This window comes from Cebus imitator, unplaced genomic scaffold (assembly GCF_001604975.1).
Source record: "Cebus imitator isolate Cc_AM_T3 unplaced genomic scaffold, Cebus_imitator-1.0 Scaffold90, whole genome shotgun sequence".
Lineage (NCBI taxonomy): Eukaryota > Metazoa > Chordata > Mammalia > Primates > Cebidae > Cebus > Cebus imitator.
The window spans coordinates 2,637,185-2,657,448 of NW_016107405.1; the positions used below are offsets into that span (position 1 = coordinate 2,637,185).

A 20,264-nucleotide genomic window follows, 5' to 3' on the forward strand; every position below is an offset into this window, starting at 1 on the left:
AGAATGATTTCTTTTTATAATTAAACAATCTTCCTAAAATAATTGAGGCATTCTAACTGAAGGAAGAGATACTTTTCTGGCAATGAATAGAAATTTTTTTTTTGATCTTCACTTTAAAAATAACAAAAGAGATAAAGAATATATTGTGAAAAAGCCATGGGTAAAAGTACTTTAATATAACTTGATAAAGCAAAAGAGATCTTATGCTAATTTCAGTATTATTTTAGATCACTAGTCAGTCCTCCAGGGTCATTAGTGTAAAGGTCTGTAAAGGAGCCACTGTGTTTAAGGCAGTGTAATGGTTCCTAGAGGGCATGCTGCTTTTGTTCTTTAGTGTAGAATTTGCATCTGAGATATCTGGAACCAGCTAAAGTATGCGTGCATTTTACAAGTTTAAAAATATCTAAAGAAACATACTTTTCAATTAAATGTCTTTTAAATGACTAGGTGCCAGCTACTCTGCTGTGCATTCTTGGGGTCATAAAAGATTATTTAGAAACATTCCCAGCCCTTAGAAAGTTTACAATAGTACATGTTAAGGGAAATTGAAAGAATCTCCTAAGAAATAAGATTTCTTAGGTTAGGTGAGTTAGGTTCTTGAATAGAAATGCTTCTTGTGCTAATGCAGAATGAAGAGGTTTGCTTCCTGGTTTTGGATTTTTTATGTCACTTCAACAAGTGGGCCACTGACAAAAGCTTGTTTTAAAAAAATGGATGAGGGAGAAACTGTTTTTTCTACCAGCCTGGGTTTCACTGTGGTAATGGCACTAAGTGAAAACAACAGCAGCAGGATACTCATCTTCAAGAACTAAATTCCCTAGCAAATTGTTTCCTACAAGCAGGAAGCCTTCCTGGGTCTTCCTATTTATGGGTTCTTAAAATGCTGATATCTACCAATAGGCACCATTTTCTAAGTGGATATTTGTACATTTTTATTTATATACATATTTTCTACAATTCATATTGTAGATAATTCAGTATAAGACATAATTTTAAAATCAGAAATATATTTTAACCTCTTTGACAGAGTTAGAATTTTAAAACGCAGGACACTTGAGATTTTTAGGGCTGAAGCCCAAAGGACACCATAAAAATTACATTGGATGTAGTTATAAAAATATTAAGGTGATGATGATTTTCACCATTAGTTTCTATCTTATTTTATTGAAAGCAACACTTGTATCACATCATAATGTTAATAACTCTAATTTACCACATTATATGCTAAAGATAATCTAACCTAAATTTAGTAATAGCTGGAATAGAAAACAGATTTCTCCTTAAGGTAAGTATGCCCAAGATCTGTAAAATGTATCTTTGTGAATTAGTTTGAAAATGTTACACTGAAATATACATGCTTCATACTTTACCTTATAAATATAAATTTCTAAAATTTTATATTTATATAAATGTAAATAATTTCTAAATATAAATGCATTTCTTTCATTCATTTAATATTTTTAAATTCTTACAATATTTCATCAGCAACTGGTTGTTTATGGCTGACATTTCTTATCTTCAAAGAGTTTTGTGTTTCACAATTTACATTACTCTGTAAAACTGGTAAATTGTAAACTGTATAGGAAGAAGGAATTTATTCAGAGATCATCAATGATAGGAGTGAGATCATACAGAAACTCAGAATTGTTCTGGGATTAGAACTTTGATTTTCTGATGCCTCTTTGACAAACTCTGTCATTTTGTTTCTAAGAACATTTAATTTTAGCTTTAGGGTCTCTTCTTTAGAGGTTCTGAGGCCACTGTGTCTGCACCTGCACTAACCTAGGCCTTCTTCTTCTCTAGTGGTTTTGCCTTCCCATTCCTTTCCTCCCCTGGATCCAGACAAGGTGACGCACACAGAGGCTGTCTGCTTCAAGCCTCTTTCCTGTAGATCTGCGGTAGCATTTTCTCCCCTTGGTACCATGCAGGAAGGGTCATAATCTTTGCCTTGGGATAGCTGGCTACTGATCCTCATCATTTCTGAAAGGAAGGTGAATGGAGAACCAAAGTTTTGCTCTTTTCTCATCTGTGCCTCCAATTGCAGAGAATTCTAGAATGTGAACTCTAAAACTTTCCCTTGCTTTTCTTCAACTGTCTTTTTAAAAAATTGTGTGCACTCACTCTTCCTCTGGAGTGGTCCACCTCATCCTTTTGCTATCCATTAATAACCTCATGAGCATTCCTTCTCACAGTAAAGCAGCCTAAGCCCTCAAGTCACTTTCCTAGCTAACCTGTTGACTATTGATAAGATGTCTTTATTACTCATGAGGACTAAAAAACATTTCCACAAACGAAATAAATAGTATATTTATGTTTAAATGAAAAAAATTGGTGTAAACAATCTTGCTAACTTGGCAACATATTCTGAAATGCTTACTTTTTCTAACTAGAGTTGTCAGGTTTATCAAGTAAAAATAGAAATAAATTCAAATTTAACGGAAATCCTCTATCTTATCTGGAAACTCTACTTTTAACTTCATCAGAAAATAGAACATGTTGTTTAATGCTTATTTATAGATGATATTCTTTTGTATTTGGTATGAAAGAAGGTGATTATTAAAAAAATTTTATCTTTAATATTGGCTTTTTTCTGTAATGAACATCCTAAATCTAGTGCTTAATAACTTCAGAGACACTATCTTTTAAGGGCAGTAAAATTCCTTTAGAATATAAGCTTGTATGTCTAATAATCTCCATAAAATAAAGAAAAAGAAAAAGAATTTGCTTGGAATTCTTTATGTTGTTTTAGTTGGCATAACTAGCAATGCTGTTAATGACTCAGACATTTTTTGTTCTCTTTATACACTGAACAGTTCTTTACTTGAGTCTTTCACTGTCCCTTCAACTATGTAATTTTCCTGACTACCCCTTGTAGAAAGAGCATGAGCTTCAGAGTCAGCCAGATAATTGTTCAGATGTCTTATGCCACTCAAAGGCTTTGGTGAAAAAGTTTGGACATATAACCTAACTATGCTGAGTTTTAGTTTACACATCTGTGATTAAAAGAGGGTGTTTTCAGGATTAAATTTAGAATTATAACTGGCATATCATGAGCACTTAATCATTAATTTTTCTTTTCTTCCTTCTTGCTTTTACTGAACTCTCATAGTCACTTTTTATAATACTTTTTAATGGCTTTCATCACATTCTGCCTTGCAATGTAATTAAATTGAGTATATTTTATCTTTTCTACCATACTAAAAGATTCTTGAGTGCAAGTGAACTCATATCATTGGGTGTATTGTATATGTGCATATTCATTCACATGTGGTTGGGAGTAGCGGCTATATCTCACAAGTATATTCATGAAATTATATATCCCTCCCCTTGAAGTCCTAGAGGAGACTAAAATATAACTTTTCAAAATATCATAGAACATGAACCTATTAAGATACTTTTTCTATCCAATGGGACATTATCTAACTTGGACAGATTGCAGAACTAAATGCATATCGAGGAAAACTTTCAGGAATTACGGTATGCCAGACCCACTAATGCTAGTAATGAGGAGTGAGTTTCAAATGACTAGTATTATATATTTCCAAGCATGATATACTTAGAAGAACTGATACCCACTGGAGGAATCCTAATTTCAAAAGCCTTCGCCTGGAATATTACTTTATGCTTTAGTTTTGAAAATACTTTTAAGTACATTATCCTCTCTGGCTTCACAAATCACTTATATGTGAAGTTAAGTATTACTAACTGCACTTAGTGAGAGCAGTAGAAAAGTAGGTAGTTCTTCATTTAGTCCTGGAGGCAATATTCCAGAAGAAAATACCGATATATTTATATGTCATCAGTGTATATAGAAGTACATTTTATATTCTAACAGCAGTTTAAATACCGCTTTTTACCCATCAGCTGTATTTCTCAGAACAGTGATAGAAAAGCTCCCCACTTTTGTTTCGCCTACAAATCCAATCTCTCTATCATTCTCAGACGATAGCCATACCTCTTGTTTTCTGAATTAGTTGAGACCATCCACTGTGAGCTCTTTCCCTTTCCTGCCTTTGCATGTCAAATCATCTATATTCCCACTCTTCAGCCTGCCTCAGAGAAAGATGTGCTTCTCCTCCCCAAAAGTCTATCACCTACCTACTGCTCCTCCTTAATTTAGCCCTTTCCCATTCCCTAGTCTAGGGACTTGCTCAATTTTCTTATTAAAACTTAGGTATTTTGGGCCAGGCATGGTGGCCCATGCCTGTAATCCCAGCACTTTGGGAGGCCGAGGCAGGCAGATCACCTGAGGTCAGGAGTTCGAGACCAGCCTGACCAACATGGTGAAATCCCATCTCTACTAAAAATACAAAAATTAGCCAGGAGTTGTGGCAGATACCTCTAACACAGCTATTCAGGAGGCTGAGGCAGGAGAATCCCTTGAACCTGGGAGGCGGAGGTTGCAATGAGCCAAGATCGCACCATTGCACCCCAGCCTGGGCAACAAGAGTGAAACTTCATCTCAAAAAAAACTCTTTAAAAAATGTATTTATTAAGCTTATTATTACATTTTATTTATTTTTAAAAAATAGCAAACAAAATCTTTCAAACCTGTCTTTCATTGCAGTCTTCACAGAACTAATCAAAACAATTGTTTGCACTCATACCTATGGTTTTCCCCATTAATTCCCTAGTAACTCCCTGGAATCTATTTCTACTTCAGTACTCTATAGGAATTGGTATCTGATAGGTCACATACAAATCATCAGATCAACATGAACTTTCATCAAATCCTGACCTCTTTGAGTTTTTGATGTTTCCAGATAGTATCATCCATCCTGTGCTCTCACAGTTTTTTAATATATGATGGCTTTATTGAGATATAATTTACGTATCACAAAACTTCCTCTTTTAAAGTGTACAATTCAGGGTTTTTCTTTTAGCATATTCATAAAGTTGTTCAACTATCACCACTCTTTAATTCTAGAACATTCTCATCACCCTAAAAAGAAACCCCATTTTCATTAGCAGTCACTCCCCATTCTATCTTACATCCAGCCCCTGTAACCACTAATATATTTTTTATATCCATAGTTATGTCTATTTCAGGCATTTTATACAAATGGAATGATACAGAATGTGGTCTTTTGTTACCAAGTTTTTTTATTTAGCATAATTTTTTCTTGATTTATCCATGTTGTTGCATATATTAATACTCCATTCTATTTCATGAACAACTATTCTACTGTATAGATATACCATATTTTGTTTATCTATTCATGAGTTAAAGGGAATTTGAGTTGTTTACATCTTTTGCTATTATGCATAATGTTGCTATGTACATTTATGTACAGCTTTTTGTGAGAACGTAAGTTTGTATTTCTCTTGGGTATATATTGTACCTTGGATAGAATTAATGGGTCATGTGGTAATTATTTCTTTAACCTTTTCCAGAATTCTTTGGGACTTCTATTACTGTGCTCTTCTTACAATCCATTGTCTTCCTTTTCACTATTTCCTCATCTCCCCTCAAGAAAATATTTTGCAGTTTGGGGTCTTGATTCTTCCTCTCTCTGTGGTGTCTTTACCAGCAATTTAATAAACTCCCTTTGCCTCAGCTATTCATCTATGTCTTACTTTTGGGAATCTGTTGTCAGTGGGTAACTCTCAACCTCTGCATTATTTACTATCTACTAAAGAAATCTTCCTTTGATTATCCTGCTATCAGGCAAACAGCATAATCTTCTCTCCAAATCCTGTGTTTTATAATCTAATTTCCTCTCTTTTAGTAGTGGCACAGCTGTTCTTTCAGTAACTTTTGACTTAAAATTTTGGAGTCATCATTGACTCCTTCCTAGCCTTTTCCTCATACCCATTTATTAAGTTGTGCTAGTTCTTCTTTGACAGTACCTCTCATGATTCTTTTTTTGAACTAACGTGATTCATGTTATTCTTACCTCTTATTTGGACAGTTGCACTTACCTTTTTACAAGTCTTTATACCTCTGTCTTGTCTCACACTCTTCATCCCGTGTTTATCCTTTACAACATGACTTCAGTATTGTCCTGGGCCAGGCCTATTTTATTCCAGATTTCAGCAAAATTTATTTTTACCTGCTATATAACATTAAGACACTTTGTCATTTGTCGTTTAGTTATATCCAGTAATTAGCCCTGACCAACCTTCTGATCGTGTTTTACTAGTTCCTAAACTAAGCATATGTTCTATCCAAGATCAGCTATTTTCTTTTCACTATATAATCTCACATTTTCTTTGTTTCTACTTGGCATGGCCTTCTGTCATCTCCACAACATGAAATATTTCTCATATTAGTCCAGCCCGAATACTATATCCTTCATAAACATTTCAATGAGCTTCTCAACAAAAAATAATTTCTTCTACTTATAGACTCCTGAAGTATTTTTAAAATATTGTCTATGGCCTGACATTCAACTAGATCTGTCTTATTAAACAATGAACTTTTAAAGATAGAAATAATGTCATATCGCTCCTCCTACCTAAGTGTGCAGTGCTTAGTTCTTTGCTAGGTATATGGGGCATAGTCACAAACATTTTTAAAGACAAATATTTTTATGTATTTTATTCTTCCAAATATTTTCCCAAATACTACTTCTCCTACATTCTTACTTTTAAGTTGAAGAGTATATTCAGAACAGAGAATCCAAATAATAGTTTACATTCAGAAATTATACTCTAATTTAGTAGCATGTATTTTTAGTTAATATCTGATATACTGGTTGAAATTATAGCAAAATGGAAGTAGTCAGTCTTCAATCCATATCCAAACAAAAGATGATACTAGTCTTATAATGAGAAAAAAAAATAAACAAAACCCTGCTAAGGTACATGTAAATCAAAAAGTAAATCCAAAATCTATTTGGGAAAAATAATAAAATATTTTATAGCAGAAAGAGAAATAGCCAAAAGAATGCACAAAAACTATTATAGTTACTGGAACATGTACCATGTTAGAGGTTGTAAAATCATTAATTTTAATAAAATCAGTCCTAATTTAAATTTACCTTTCATACCTTAGAATTTTAAAGTTGGACAGAATTCCTTAATATGTACTTAGAATTATTATAGATAATATTGGGATATTACATTAGCAATTCGTTATTATTAGCAATAGAATAGTGAAGAACATAGAGCTAGGAATATCAGGTTATTTAGTTGTACTGCACCCTGTAGAATGCTGGCTCTGAGGAAGAGAATGTGTTCTCCCTATTAAACTCATTCTAGATCTGAAAAAACAAAACCTGTCTTAGACCTTAGTTGCTGTTAACTCACAGGCTTATTTCATATAATTTCTGAGGTCATCTGGTGGTTTGAAGCCATAATGGAATATACTGAATACTGGATTTGGACTTGAACCTTAAAGACTTTATTCTCACTTCTAAGAAGGACTTGAGCATCCATTCCATCGCAGATTCAATACCCTGATTGTCTCTCCTTTGGATCTATATCATGAGATATTAGCCAAAATAGTCTGACATCTGATTGGTAAATAGGATTCTTTGAAACTATAGGACCCTTTGCAAGTAATTACTCTTATTAAAGTACTCTTACCATAGTATGGTATTATTTTATAATTCTTATAAAATAAGTAGTCTTAGTATTTCAATTTGGCCTCCATAGTGATGAACAATATAAATATAATATAGCCACACATTAATTTTCTAACTTTATATAAAATACACTGTAAAATATTATTTTAAAAATATTTTTTAATAATTAGCTTTTTTAACAAACAATCTGATTATGTATCAGGCATGAAAAAATAAAAGTCAATAGCTACAGATGCATAATTTCACTCTGATAGATTGCTATTTGAAAATAGGTTATGCCAATTAGATGATTAATTTTCTCCTATTAAATAACATTATGAGACTTCATATTACATTTATCAGTATATTCTCTTTAGTGGGAACATAATATGAAGAAAGACCAAGCATAATACAAATTTACAGTCTTTCTGGAAGGATCTGAATATACTTTTTATCATCTACACTTGGGAAAATAATTAGAAAATTAAACTCTGTTTGAAAACTTATTTTATGTTTCATATCCAAAGTAACATGCTGAAGACATAATGTGTTAAAGGTTAAACTATATGAATATGAGGAGCAAAAATCTGGATGTCCTGCTGATAATTTTTTTTGGTTCTGGTTATCTGCAAAGTATACACCCCTTGTCAGTCTAACTAGGGAGTGACTGTGTAAACATTCTTGTTTCGCCTGTTCCACATAATCGTTTCTTGTATCATATTTCTTCTGACCTCGCTATCTGAAACCAATTACAGGAGATCCATTTGGGCTGCATCTATTTTCATAAGAAGCCTAGGCAACAGTGTTTTTCTCAGAGATGAATATCAACATCAAATATGCTTCTGAGTGCTTTGTTATTTATGTTTCAGAGAGATTTTGTAGCCTTCAGCTCTCAAGAATGTGTCACGCTGTGCTGTTTATACATTGAAGATATTAATGGGCGTAGATGTCATTTTTCATTTTAATGTCTCAAATGCAACAGGCTGATAGGTTAAGCATTCCTATTTTTATGGGGAGAGATATGACTGATGTCTGTTTTTTCCCCAAATATACATATATTTACTTTGAAAAACAAGTTATTTATAAACCTTAGCATACTCAACATTTTTGGTTTTACTGGGTATTTCTAAACTATTCTCAAATAATTTTATAGTTATTGAAAGTTTTCAGTGTTCTTCAGGAGAAAAAAGTATTTATCTGACTGGTAACAAAGCATTTTCATCCTTAGTTAATTATCACCATGACCTGCTCATTAGAATTATTTTGTGAAGTTCATAACTAGCACAAACTTACTACTAGTGAAGAAGTATGCTTGAACTTTGCCTTTCTTACAAAAAATAGTTAAAATTGCACAGTAACAGGATTGATGTTTACAATGAGTATTTTAGAGCAAAATGCACTCAGTTATGAAAAATGTGCATTCCCACATCTCTGCAGCCTAACAAAATGTTTACCTTTAGTCTCTTATAAAGATTATTTCTTTTTTCAAATTTTTTCTTTAACCAGATTGCAAATTTTAAGATGTCTTATCTTAATTTTCTTTAGCTTTCCTAAAATTAGATAACTTAATTAAGTAACTTGCACCCCTAATTAAAAACAAATGTGTTTTTGGAAACTAGATATGGTTTGGCTGCCTTCAAAATCTCTTTCTTGTTTCTGATACGTTGGAATCAGACTCAGTCATTATGAAAGGAAATTTTGTAAACAACTTTTGCGTTTGTTCTAAATTAATTTTTTGTGGGGGAGGGTGACCATATGAATGATGAGATGGCTCAGAGAACTTTGTGAATGGCCTTGGATTTAATCTTTTGTTTGTATTGACGAAATGGCAAGTGATTTTTAGATTAATATTTTATATCATTCGACACTTAACACTTTATATTGATGGAAGTGTTTTTAGCTAATAATCTTTCATTTCTTGAGTAGCTATAATAATAAATTGCAAAGATGAACTAAATGTCTCTGAGCAATTGTTTATTGAAATTCAGTCCTAAAGGGTTATCCAGAATACTGGAAATAAAAATGTCATATGATGCATGCAGTGAGAATGCAAACTGCCAGAGATTCCTGCTTATAAGTTTTAAGTCATTCCTCATCTCCTGGAATTGTTTTTTGTTCTCCCGCCTCCTATGTTTACTGTAGCAATTTCTATTCTACCAAAAGAATGTTGAAATAGGCAAGACGTTCTTTTTCATAAGAGTTTGTATTAAAAGATGATCCTCAGCTATTTTGGAGATAATTATAAATGCATATGAAAATCAAAATACTTTAAAAGTAGAAGCATGTTTTAGCCAGCTATCTTGTGATGTTTCATTACTATTATTACTCTTTTATTAACAGTATAAGTGTGTGCCTTTGATTAGCGATACTTTGATGAGCAAAAATTCTAATATATTTAATATTGTAGTGTTTTTCTACAGACATTGCATAGCATTGACATATTCCATTGATTACTTGGGTTGCGTTGAATGAATATAATGCAGGGCAGTAAAATGTATGGGGTCTTAATCTTTGGAGAGAAGAGCCAGAGTTTTTGACCAGGCTCTACTGTTTTGTGGCTTCAGTCAATTTATCCTAGTACTGATTCTCCAGTTACTTGTTTACAAAATGAGAAAGGTGGGCTAGGCAGTTTCTAAGGCCTTATCCAGCTCTAGAATTTTGCAATTCTATACTAATAATTAGTCAGATAATCAGGATGTTACAAAAGTTTAGAGCTCTATGAGGTATCACAGAAGTATTAATATATAGTGAAATTCAACTTAAGAATATTGGGGGCAGTGGTCATAAAAATAATATATATTCTGTGATAGTTGTTCTATTCATTTTCAGATTTAAAACAAAAAGATTATATTGTTGTTTCCCTTTTAAGGTCTGAAAAATGGATATGCTCTTTACTGCTGAAGAATAATTCATTATAATGTCATATATCTTCTTTACTATAATCTTACTCATCGCCTACTAATGATTCCTCTGATGGAACAGAGACAATATGGCACACTGGAATGCACTCAGGCCTGGAAGCCAGGAGACCTTGAACAAAGCATTCATAAATTGTTTTGTGATCTTGAACAAAGCAATTGGCTATTCTAGGTTCACTTTTCTCATTTGCTAGAATGAGGAGATCAGATTGATGATTTTCAAGATTGCTTTTAGTCTTTATCATCCATGATTCTAAGATCCTAAACTGTGTTCATTAATATTTTTTAAGAATAATAGATAACTATATAATTTAATATAAATTAAGGCAACAGAAAAAAAAAAAAAAAAAATCAAAAAACAATGGAAAAAAAAAAAAAAAAAAAAAACTACATGAAAACCATTAGGCAAAATTTGCAGATTTTGGCATCAACTGGAAAAATAATTGAATGCATTTTTTATTTTGAGAATTTCAGAGACACAGCCTAGGACATCTATAGTAATTTCCATTTGGAAAAACATTTGTAGTTATTTTATGTTACAATTAAAAGAGGGAAGGTATAGTATTTAGAATATTGAATGAAAATTTTCAAATAGTGAGTCTTGTGATAATAAAGTAATTATGGAATTTCTTTGTTTTTTCAAACTGATCTCTTAAGTTACCTGAGTTCACTGGAATGTGCCATCCTTAGGAATATTTAGGTTAATTTGCAATTACTTGAAAAGTTTAAAAAACAACCACAAAGATGATTATCGTGGGTGAGTGTGTCTCCAACTGTAAAAAGCATGCTTTACAAACCATGCCAGATCTGCTATGGGAAGACAAATCAATGTTGTTAGGAGATGGTGCTAGTGCATTCAGTTTGTTTACTTTGGTTTCTATGTCTGCCTGCCTTCTCAGAAAACTTGCTTGGAGCCAGACTGTAGCAGCCCTCTCTGTCTTTTCATAATTGATCAGGGGATGACTGCCTTCCCTGAGGGTTAAGACGTGGCAACTTTTTCTGTTTGCTCAGCATCTCAATGCAGTAGTTCAAACATTGTTCACACCAGCTGGCAGTGTAATGCCATATGCACATCTTGTCAAAGCAACTGTTGTCATGGATACTAGAAACTCTCTTAAAAACCAGATCATTGATTACAATCAAAATTGTACTTTTATCAACTGAAATTCTTAATTATTATACAAGAATATTAATCCAATAATGTTTTCCCATTGTGAAAAATTTATCTTGTATTCAAAAGTAGTAAATAACATAGTAGGCCAATGATTTAGTTTAGTTTTATGTGTTGAAAAATTTCATCATTAGTGTTCATTGAACTCAGTTATTGGGAGAGAAAATGAATTTTTTAAGAGGCTCTGAAAAGTTTTTTTAATTAGTTTATAGTCTTACCTTTAGAAGAATTTACTATGCATTTTGTTCTGTGGCACTAGCTTTTATATGTTAAGTTTATATAGTACATTTACTGTATTGTTCCTCCTCCAGTAAATGAAACGCTTACATTAATTTCTTATGTTAAGTTTTATTTTCCTAAGTGGGAAAGAAAACATAAAAATAAATGAAAACATCTTCTATTTTGATTGGTATTCTGTCACACATAGAAACAAACCTGATTGGTTGAGTGGTAATTTCTTTGTTCTCTGATTTTGCTAAGAATGCAAATGAAAACCACTCAATTTTATTTGGCATTAAAACTGCACTTTATTTTGTCAAAGGAGAGGTTTCCCCTTGAATTGTAAGTACAAAAAAAGTGTTTTTAATCTTTAGTGAAAATCCTTATTAATTCACTTTCAAGATAATCTGATGTTGATTTGTCAAATTTAATTACAGCTTCCGGTAACACTTGAAGTCTACTGCTTTTGCCTCAAAATTGTAATATGAAAATGCAAATTGAATGATAATTTAAAAGGGAGTGGGCATTTCAGTTGAACACTCAAAGACAAGTTCCTTGCGGAAATGAGGTTATTGATGCAGTTTATGATTTATATCCTCTTTAAGCACTTTAAACAAATTAAATTTATTTCCTGCAGAACTGCATGTTTCTCTGTGATTTTGAGTAAAGTTACATATGTGTGTTTGGCAATTTTTTTTGTCAATAACGATTCTCTCTAGAAAGGAATATGGGGGTTCTTGTACATTGAAGCCTTTTACTATTAACCAAGAGGTAATTGATAAGTTAACTTTCAAAAAAATATTTAGATATGGTTTCCTTTTTACTTCTAGGCTCTCCAGGCAGCAAGACAACTTCTTTTACAGCAGCAAACAAGTGGATTGAAATCTCCTAAGAGCAGTGATAAACAGAGACCACTGCAGGTTAGTAAAGCACTCCTGTCCTTGGGGTCTTATTTTAAAAGAAGTTCATAACGATAACAGATGTGCAGACCCAGTTGTATATATACAGGAAATTATTACATTTGCATTTGTAGGTAATTTTAATTCATAAAGAGGATTCATTTTATCTTCTGAAAAGAGAAAAAAATAATTTTCTATTGGCATAGATTTCAAAAGTTTCCAAGGTAACTCCTTGCAAAAGTATTTAGGAACCATATTTGCTGTACATAGGCATAGAGAATTTTGCATTAAACTCCCTTGTGGGATTTTATTCATACATAGGTTGAAATGTGAAATTTTTTTCTTAAAAGCAAAGTTATAGTAAAATGGTATGGAAGGAAACAAAGAAGTCCTAGGCAACCCTCCCATAGTTGTATCCAAGTAAGAAAATGCAGAAAACCTCGGGGATTGCCAAAAAAACTGTTTGAGTTTGCCAAGGAGTTATTGCTGTTGCTACAGTTATAAAAACACATTCTGGAGTTTGTTGTCCTTACTCACTATGTTTGTCCTGTGAAACTGATAGTATGTATGTCTTTTAAAGTAACTTTTGTTATATAATATTACCCTTCTTTTATGTAATCTTCTTAATCAAAATCTATAGGACATTTTCTGGGGGGGGGTAAACATTTTTAAGGTATATTTTTTACTGTTTGGAAGGTAAATTCTGGAATCACATAAAACATCTCTCAAAGTGTTTACCAGCTCTGTTGAAAGATAAGTAATGCGTTTTTCTAAATCATGTGTTATGTACATGTCTAATAAGTCAAATTTAGTCTAGTTTTTTAACATCTCTTGTTGCTTTATTTGAACAAAAAATAATTTTTTATGGCCCAGATGTCTGTTTTTATTTTCAGGTGTACTCACAGATGTTAATCTTACATGATGGCCTTCTGAAGCTTAGTTTGTATAAGAGAGAATTATAAACTACTGATCTATACAATCCAAAAATTAGTTGTTACCTAAAAACTGCATAAAATGTATTATCCCTAAACAAATTTCAGATAAGAATAGATTTTCCTGGGAACAAAGTCATTTGTAGAGGGTGGGTGAGAAGAAGAGGAACTTGGGGATCAGGGATGTTTCAACAGAGTACAGATATCTGCCATGACTGGAAATGAAAGTTTTATTTAATCGGCCTGAGTTTTAAGATTCTTTCAATTTTTTTTAAAAAGCAATTTCACATTTCTTTGTTTTAACTAATGAATAATTCTTTTTCACTTTGCTCACCATCATATCCTTCCCCGATTTGTAATGGGAGTTAGGTGTAGTACTTCCATGGAGTTATATGATTCCATGAGAGTCTCTTCATGCATTTACATGACAGAAAAATTTACATAGAAGTCACAGAAGATAGCAAATGAAATGTTTGTCCTCACTATGGCTTCAGAGTGGGAATTTTGCTTTCCTGTTGGACTAGAAAAGGAGAATTAGATGTTGGCAACATAAGCAAAGTGTAGTAATGAAGTTACTGTTTTGAATGTCTAAAAAACACTATTATTATCCTAATTCTATTTTACCATATTTCTTGACAAAATAGAGGAAGTTGCAGTTCCTTCTTCCTCCTCAAAGCTAAGTCCAGTAGAAGTTTCTATATTGCTGGTTACCAGGGTATCTCTGGAAAGAATGGCTGGGCTTCAGTTTTCCTATTATTTTGTTGCTGTTGTTGTTGCATTGAAAGGCAAGATTTGATACTTGGGCTAAAATATACATACTTTTCCTTACAAAATACCCACAATAGAATGTGGGAATATTAATGGCTCTACAATAAGAAATTGTTGTTTGTTTCTCAACACATGAGGAAAATTTTGAGCACAAGTCTACAGTTTTGTTATTTTAGCATAAAATAATGATTAAAACTATTTAAATACCTTTTAACAATTGCAGTTGCTGACCATGACTACAAAGACTTTCATTGTGTCACTTGTTTTTCATTTTGTGATGCATATTAATCTGAATTTATCTCCATTGTTTAGACTGTAAAACTAGCATTTCAGTATTATTTTGTAATTTTAATGGGATCTCATGCCAAAATATCATAGGAATGAGAAGTTGGTTTTATGAATGAGAATTTAGAAATAATGAATGAGACTTATTTGTTCATCAGAATATACACTGCAGTTAATATAATGTGACCCTTCATTTTAGGTATTTCATAGGACTTGATAAGTTTAGCAACTGGAGACATGCTGGGATTGTATTAAAAAGCTAATAAAAGCTTAACAGCATTTTATACTAGCCTACACATCTTTTGTCAAACAGGAATATTAGGTAATGCTTATCCTTGTATCTTCAGATATTATTTAGCATGAGTTGCATTATATGCCACTTATGTTTTTAAAAGGAGAGAATGTTTTCATTAAGATTTTCAATAATTTAATATGAAATTAACATTTTAAATGTTTTTTTCCATGATTCTCTCAAAATTTAGAGATTTTTCTATTTAACTAAGTGTTTAACCAAACTTTCGTAATAGAGTTAGTGTATTATTTTTACATTTCAAAAGGGTAATTGAAAATATTTCAAAATCTCTGCTTGCAAGGCAAGGTTTTGGTATTAATAGATATTGATGTTTCTTAATATATCATGCATAATATCTTTATAGAATTAAAAGAGATACTTTATATTTTTATTGTAAAGTATAGTTTTTATAAAGTTTGAAAGAAAATACATAATTAAAAACCTGTTTTGATGGCTTAAGTCACAAGAACAATATCAGTTGCTTGTTACCATTCACCTGAGTTTATTTTCTATGTTAGGAAGTCCTGGCCAGATTTGAAGTGTGACATGGTACAGAGTCTATTTTTAGTAGACTAGTATTTATCTACTATTATTTTTTCATTTACATTTGTTCAGAATTTTGTGCTACAGATGGCATAGATATTAGCATGTCTAATGCAAAATGGAAAGAAAAAAACATCACATCTGACAAGCTTGAGTGCCAGTTGTATTAGTGATTTCACTTTCATGTATAGATATCTGAATATATGTATTTGAAATATGTTTACATATTCTACTCATTACATGAAACATCAATTGAATAGGTGCAATCAGTAGGTACATTGATTGATGGTATATTGATGAATAATATATAAAGATTGTGATGCAAATGGGAGCCAATATTAACTTAAGCATTACCAGATGTTTCTGCTTTACTTTCTTACTATGTATCCCAGAAAACATATCCTAATAATAACAGCAAAAGACAACTTCTTACTTAAATTTGTTTTATTTAAATCTACTCCCAGAACTTCCTAGTCTTAATATAGTCATAGTGCTCCATAATGAGGAAAGTTAGCCAAAAAGAATAACGCTTAGTTTTTTCAATTTCATGAAACTAATTTTCAGTTTAGAAAAAGTAAGTTACACACCACACCACACCACACACACGCGCACACACACACACACACACACACACACACACACAAATGCCCACATGCACACTTCCATAATCTGTAAATTTTTTAAAAATTTTGTGAAATACATTTTCAATTTTCTAGCCTATGACAAATCTACTTAATTTAGTTTAGATATGAAAATTGGTCGCATTATTGTTCTTGTTACATTTACAGCCATGAGACAGACTTGTGGTTCTTCAACAGCTGTGCAGAGCAGAGACGTAAATTTAAGGTAAATGCCATTGCTTTGCTATCTTAGATGAATATTAGTTTTTAGCATTGTAATCACTTCCTTCATTGTAGGTTAATATATAATATAAAGTTCTCCTTTCTAATAGGTGATTGAATTCTAAAATTTTTATAATTCTTTCTTAAGAAGTTCAAGAATGGAATAATAAAAAGCAAAGGTGAATTAAACTTGGGAGCCTTATTCTGACTCTGCCACAAATAGTTACATAAGTTTGAGGAATTTACTTAACATCTTTAGAATGAAGACATTGGGCTAACTGATGAACAAGATTTTAAATTTTATGGTTAAATATTTATTTTGTTTTTGTTTTGAAATGAGAGGCATCTTAATTTTTCAGGATTAGGTGTATCTTGTTGAATATTCCCTTATGAAGTAAGGGTTATGTTTTTGTTTGGTTGGTTTTTTTTTTACAAAGCATTTGTTTATTAACATGCCACATCCAGAAATAGTGCCTTGGAAACAAAGAATTAAATCCCATATGTATGGAAACCACTGTGCAAATATAATTCTGTATGTCTGAGGAAGCTTTGTTTTGTTTAATGCTTTGAAATATTATAAATTGTATTTATGAGAAATGTAAGCTACATAAAAATTATTTAACCAATTTATTTATGTCAATAATCTACATTGAAATATGTTGTGATATAATGCAGCTTAACATTATTTTTATTTTACTCTGTTATTTCATTCCAAATTGTTAAAAATAACAAAAGCTGACAAAACCAGAAATTCTGTAGTAAACTAATTAGCAATACTGAAATTGTATATTCTGTGTTAAAAAAAAAAAGAGTCAAGAATAGGTATTAAAGTTTATAATTTGTAAAATATTCTAGAGGAAAGTACTAACTTATATGGGATATAGAATTAGATATTACAAGGTGTCTTTTAGGAAATGATAAAATTTCATTTATGTGTAGTGATAATTAAATTGAATATTTCTTTTTCAATATTACTTTTAAATACAATGTATAAGAAGTAGAGAGAAGCTAAGCCACATTTTTTTCCAAATAAAAGCAGCATTGCCAGAAAAATTGAGATATAGATTTAAATAGAGCCACCTATTGTGATGCAAGATAGATATTTAAAGATATTCTTTACTATTTATATTTTCTGTGTATTGAAAAATGAGCAGGAAGTCTAGTATATTATTTCTTGATCATAAAAAAATCAATTCAAATACTATTTGCAAGAACAGACTATGTATTGTGTGGCTCTTATTTTCCCATTCCAGTGAAGAACATTTCTTAAAAGGCAGCATGAAATAGGCAAATTTAAGAGAATGTTATAGAATAAAATTTTTGTTAAACTATGATGTTTCCATCCATGACCAGCTGCTCAAGGCTGACACCCTGTGGAGGAGGGTCTGGGACATTGAGCTCATTACTGCTGAGCACACTGGTGTGGAAAACTTACCATATGATCTACTCATGGCATGTAGAAGATAGAACCATGTGTTTTAGATCTGAAGCCTGCCTTTGCCATTATTAAGGCTTTGGATAGAATAACTTGATCTCTTTGGAGACTGTTTTCTCATCTCTGAAATGGGAATAAGGATACCCACCTTGCAACATTGCTGTGAAGACCAAAAAGAATGTTACATAAATTACTTAGGGCTGGGCCCAGTGACTCATGCCTGTAATCCTAGCACTTTAGGAGTCCAAAGAGGATGAATCACAAAATCAGGAGATTGAGACTATCCTGACTAACACGGTGAAACCTCATCTCTACTATAAAAATACAAAAAATTAGCCGGAGTGGTGGCACGCACCTGTAGTAGTCCCAGCTACTCGGGAGGCTGAGGCAGGAGAATCGCTTGAACCCGGGAGGTGGAGGTTGTAGTGAGCTGATATTGCGCCACTGCAGTCCAGCCTGAACAACAGAGAGAGACTCTGTGTCAAAAAAAAATAGCATAAATCCTTGGATAAGGAGTTAATAAATAATTACCATTATGCTAGCCTCCAGGAAATTGGTATTTAATCCTTGGTTATGATATGTGTGTGTGTGTGTGTGTGTGTGTGTGTGTGTGTGTGTGTGTGTGTAGAGAGAGAGAGAGAGAGCTAATTTTTGTATTTTTAGTAGAGACAGGGTTTCACCATGTTGGCCAGGGTGGTCTCGATCTCTTGACCTCATGACCTACCCACCTCAGCCTCCTAAAGTGCTAGATTGCAGGCACGAGTCACCGTGCCCAGCCAATGTATGTTCTATATTATGGTATTTGGCCATAACTTTGTACTGTTCCCAGCTATTTCAATGATATGCAATATGTCCATGTTGTAACCGTGTGTTTTAAGGCATACTGGAGTGTTTTCTCCTGCTATAGGCTCCCACCACATATATACTTCACGCTCTCCACACATAAACTTATATTTTAATGTTTATCTCCTCTATTAAACTGTAAGTTAAATGACAAGTGAATCATGAATTCCCTACTAATCTCTAGTACCTACCTAGTACAGTGCTTGATGAATAATAGAATTCAATAAATAAATTTGTTGAAACAGTGAATGAGGAGGAGATGGTGCTGAGTGGAGCAGAGGAGAAAGTTTGGAGGAGGAAAAAAACATTCATTCAGTATAAATTGAGTGATTATTTATCATGCGTAATATCCTCAGGGACTTACAACTTAGTTGAGGAGTTATTCACAGTTGTGCACAAATAAATACACTTATTGGCCACAGTGGATGTGCTGTAGAAATGGGAAAAACAGAAAGAGCAATAAGCAGTTAAAAAAGAGAATTATCAATTCAGGCTACAAGTGATCAGGGAGGACGTTGTAGAGAAGGTAGCATGTATGTTGGGCTTAAAGTAAAGGAATTTGGTAGATAAATGAATTTTTGATGGAGAGTTTTTAAAAGGTGTCATCAAAACTGTAGACTTAGGAAATTCTGAGATCTGGTTAGGCAAGAGTAAATAGTTCGTTCTGATCAGCATAGAGCTGTCATACTAATGGAATAATGAATGGGTCGGGGCCTAAAACTACACATCGATGATTGTATAGAGCTTAAAATGTCAAGCTAAGAAGACAGTATTTTATGGATTGGGTAGTATGGGCCATTAAAGTTTTTTTGAGAAGGAAGTGAAATTATCAAAGCAGTGGTCTGTGAAGATAGCAATGGTACAATTGGAGGGTATTTTCAGGGAAGGGAGTTCTGAGAAACCTGAAATCAAGATAGTCTTTTAAAAAACTATTTAGGTAGGCATGATGAAGACTTAAGCTTTAGACATGTTGAGTTTGAGGAGATGGCAAGACAAGGAAGTAGAAATAGCTAGCTTTTAGCAAATTTGAAAGATAACTTGACAGAGGGATAAAGACTAAAGAGAAATATTTGTGGAACAACACAGAACTAATAGATGAATCCATGGGAGTAGAGATTTCCAAAAAAGGTAATTTGCAAAGAAGAGCTCAGTAACATTCTTATTTTTTTAGAGCAAGAAGAAAATGCAGAAAGACAAGAGGGGCCTAGAGCAATCAAATTATCATTGGATTTATTAAGCAAGGTCAAGAAAGGGGAGAGTTTATAAAAGTTAAGGTTTGTCAGCCATATCAAGCAATGTCCACAGGAAGGATAACATTTTCACATAAACACTGTCTAGTTGAATTGCAACGCTGATCATTTTAAATCCTCTTCATTCTTCATCATTCATCAGTTACTCTTAGGATCTGCAGTACTAATGTGATGAGTAATGAATGGAGAAAAATCATACTTTAACATGGATGTTAAATAGAAAATAGAAAATTAAAAAATGTACTTTTGCTTCTTAGATTGCAGCGTAAGAAAATGTATGTTGCATATATAATATTGAATTTCCATAAATTAAATATGGAAGAACATTGCTTTCTAGGAGGTCAAATTTTCTCCTTTCT

At 32.5% G+C, this 20,264-nt stretch overlaps 1 protein-coding gene across 1 annotated transcript in view; it reads left to right on the forward strand.

Moving 5' to 3' along the window:
* The window catches only part of FOXP2 (forkhead box P2), a 582,130-nt gene that overhangs the window by 411,249 nt on the left and 150,617 nt on the right, over positions 1 to 20,264 (forward strand). Inside the window, 1 exon segment of the mRNA XM_017535042.2 lies at positions 12,647 to 12,736. Coding sequence (XP_017390531.1) covers positions 12,647 to 12,736 — 90 coding nt within the window.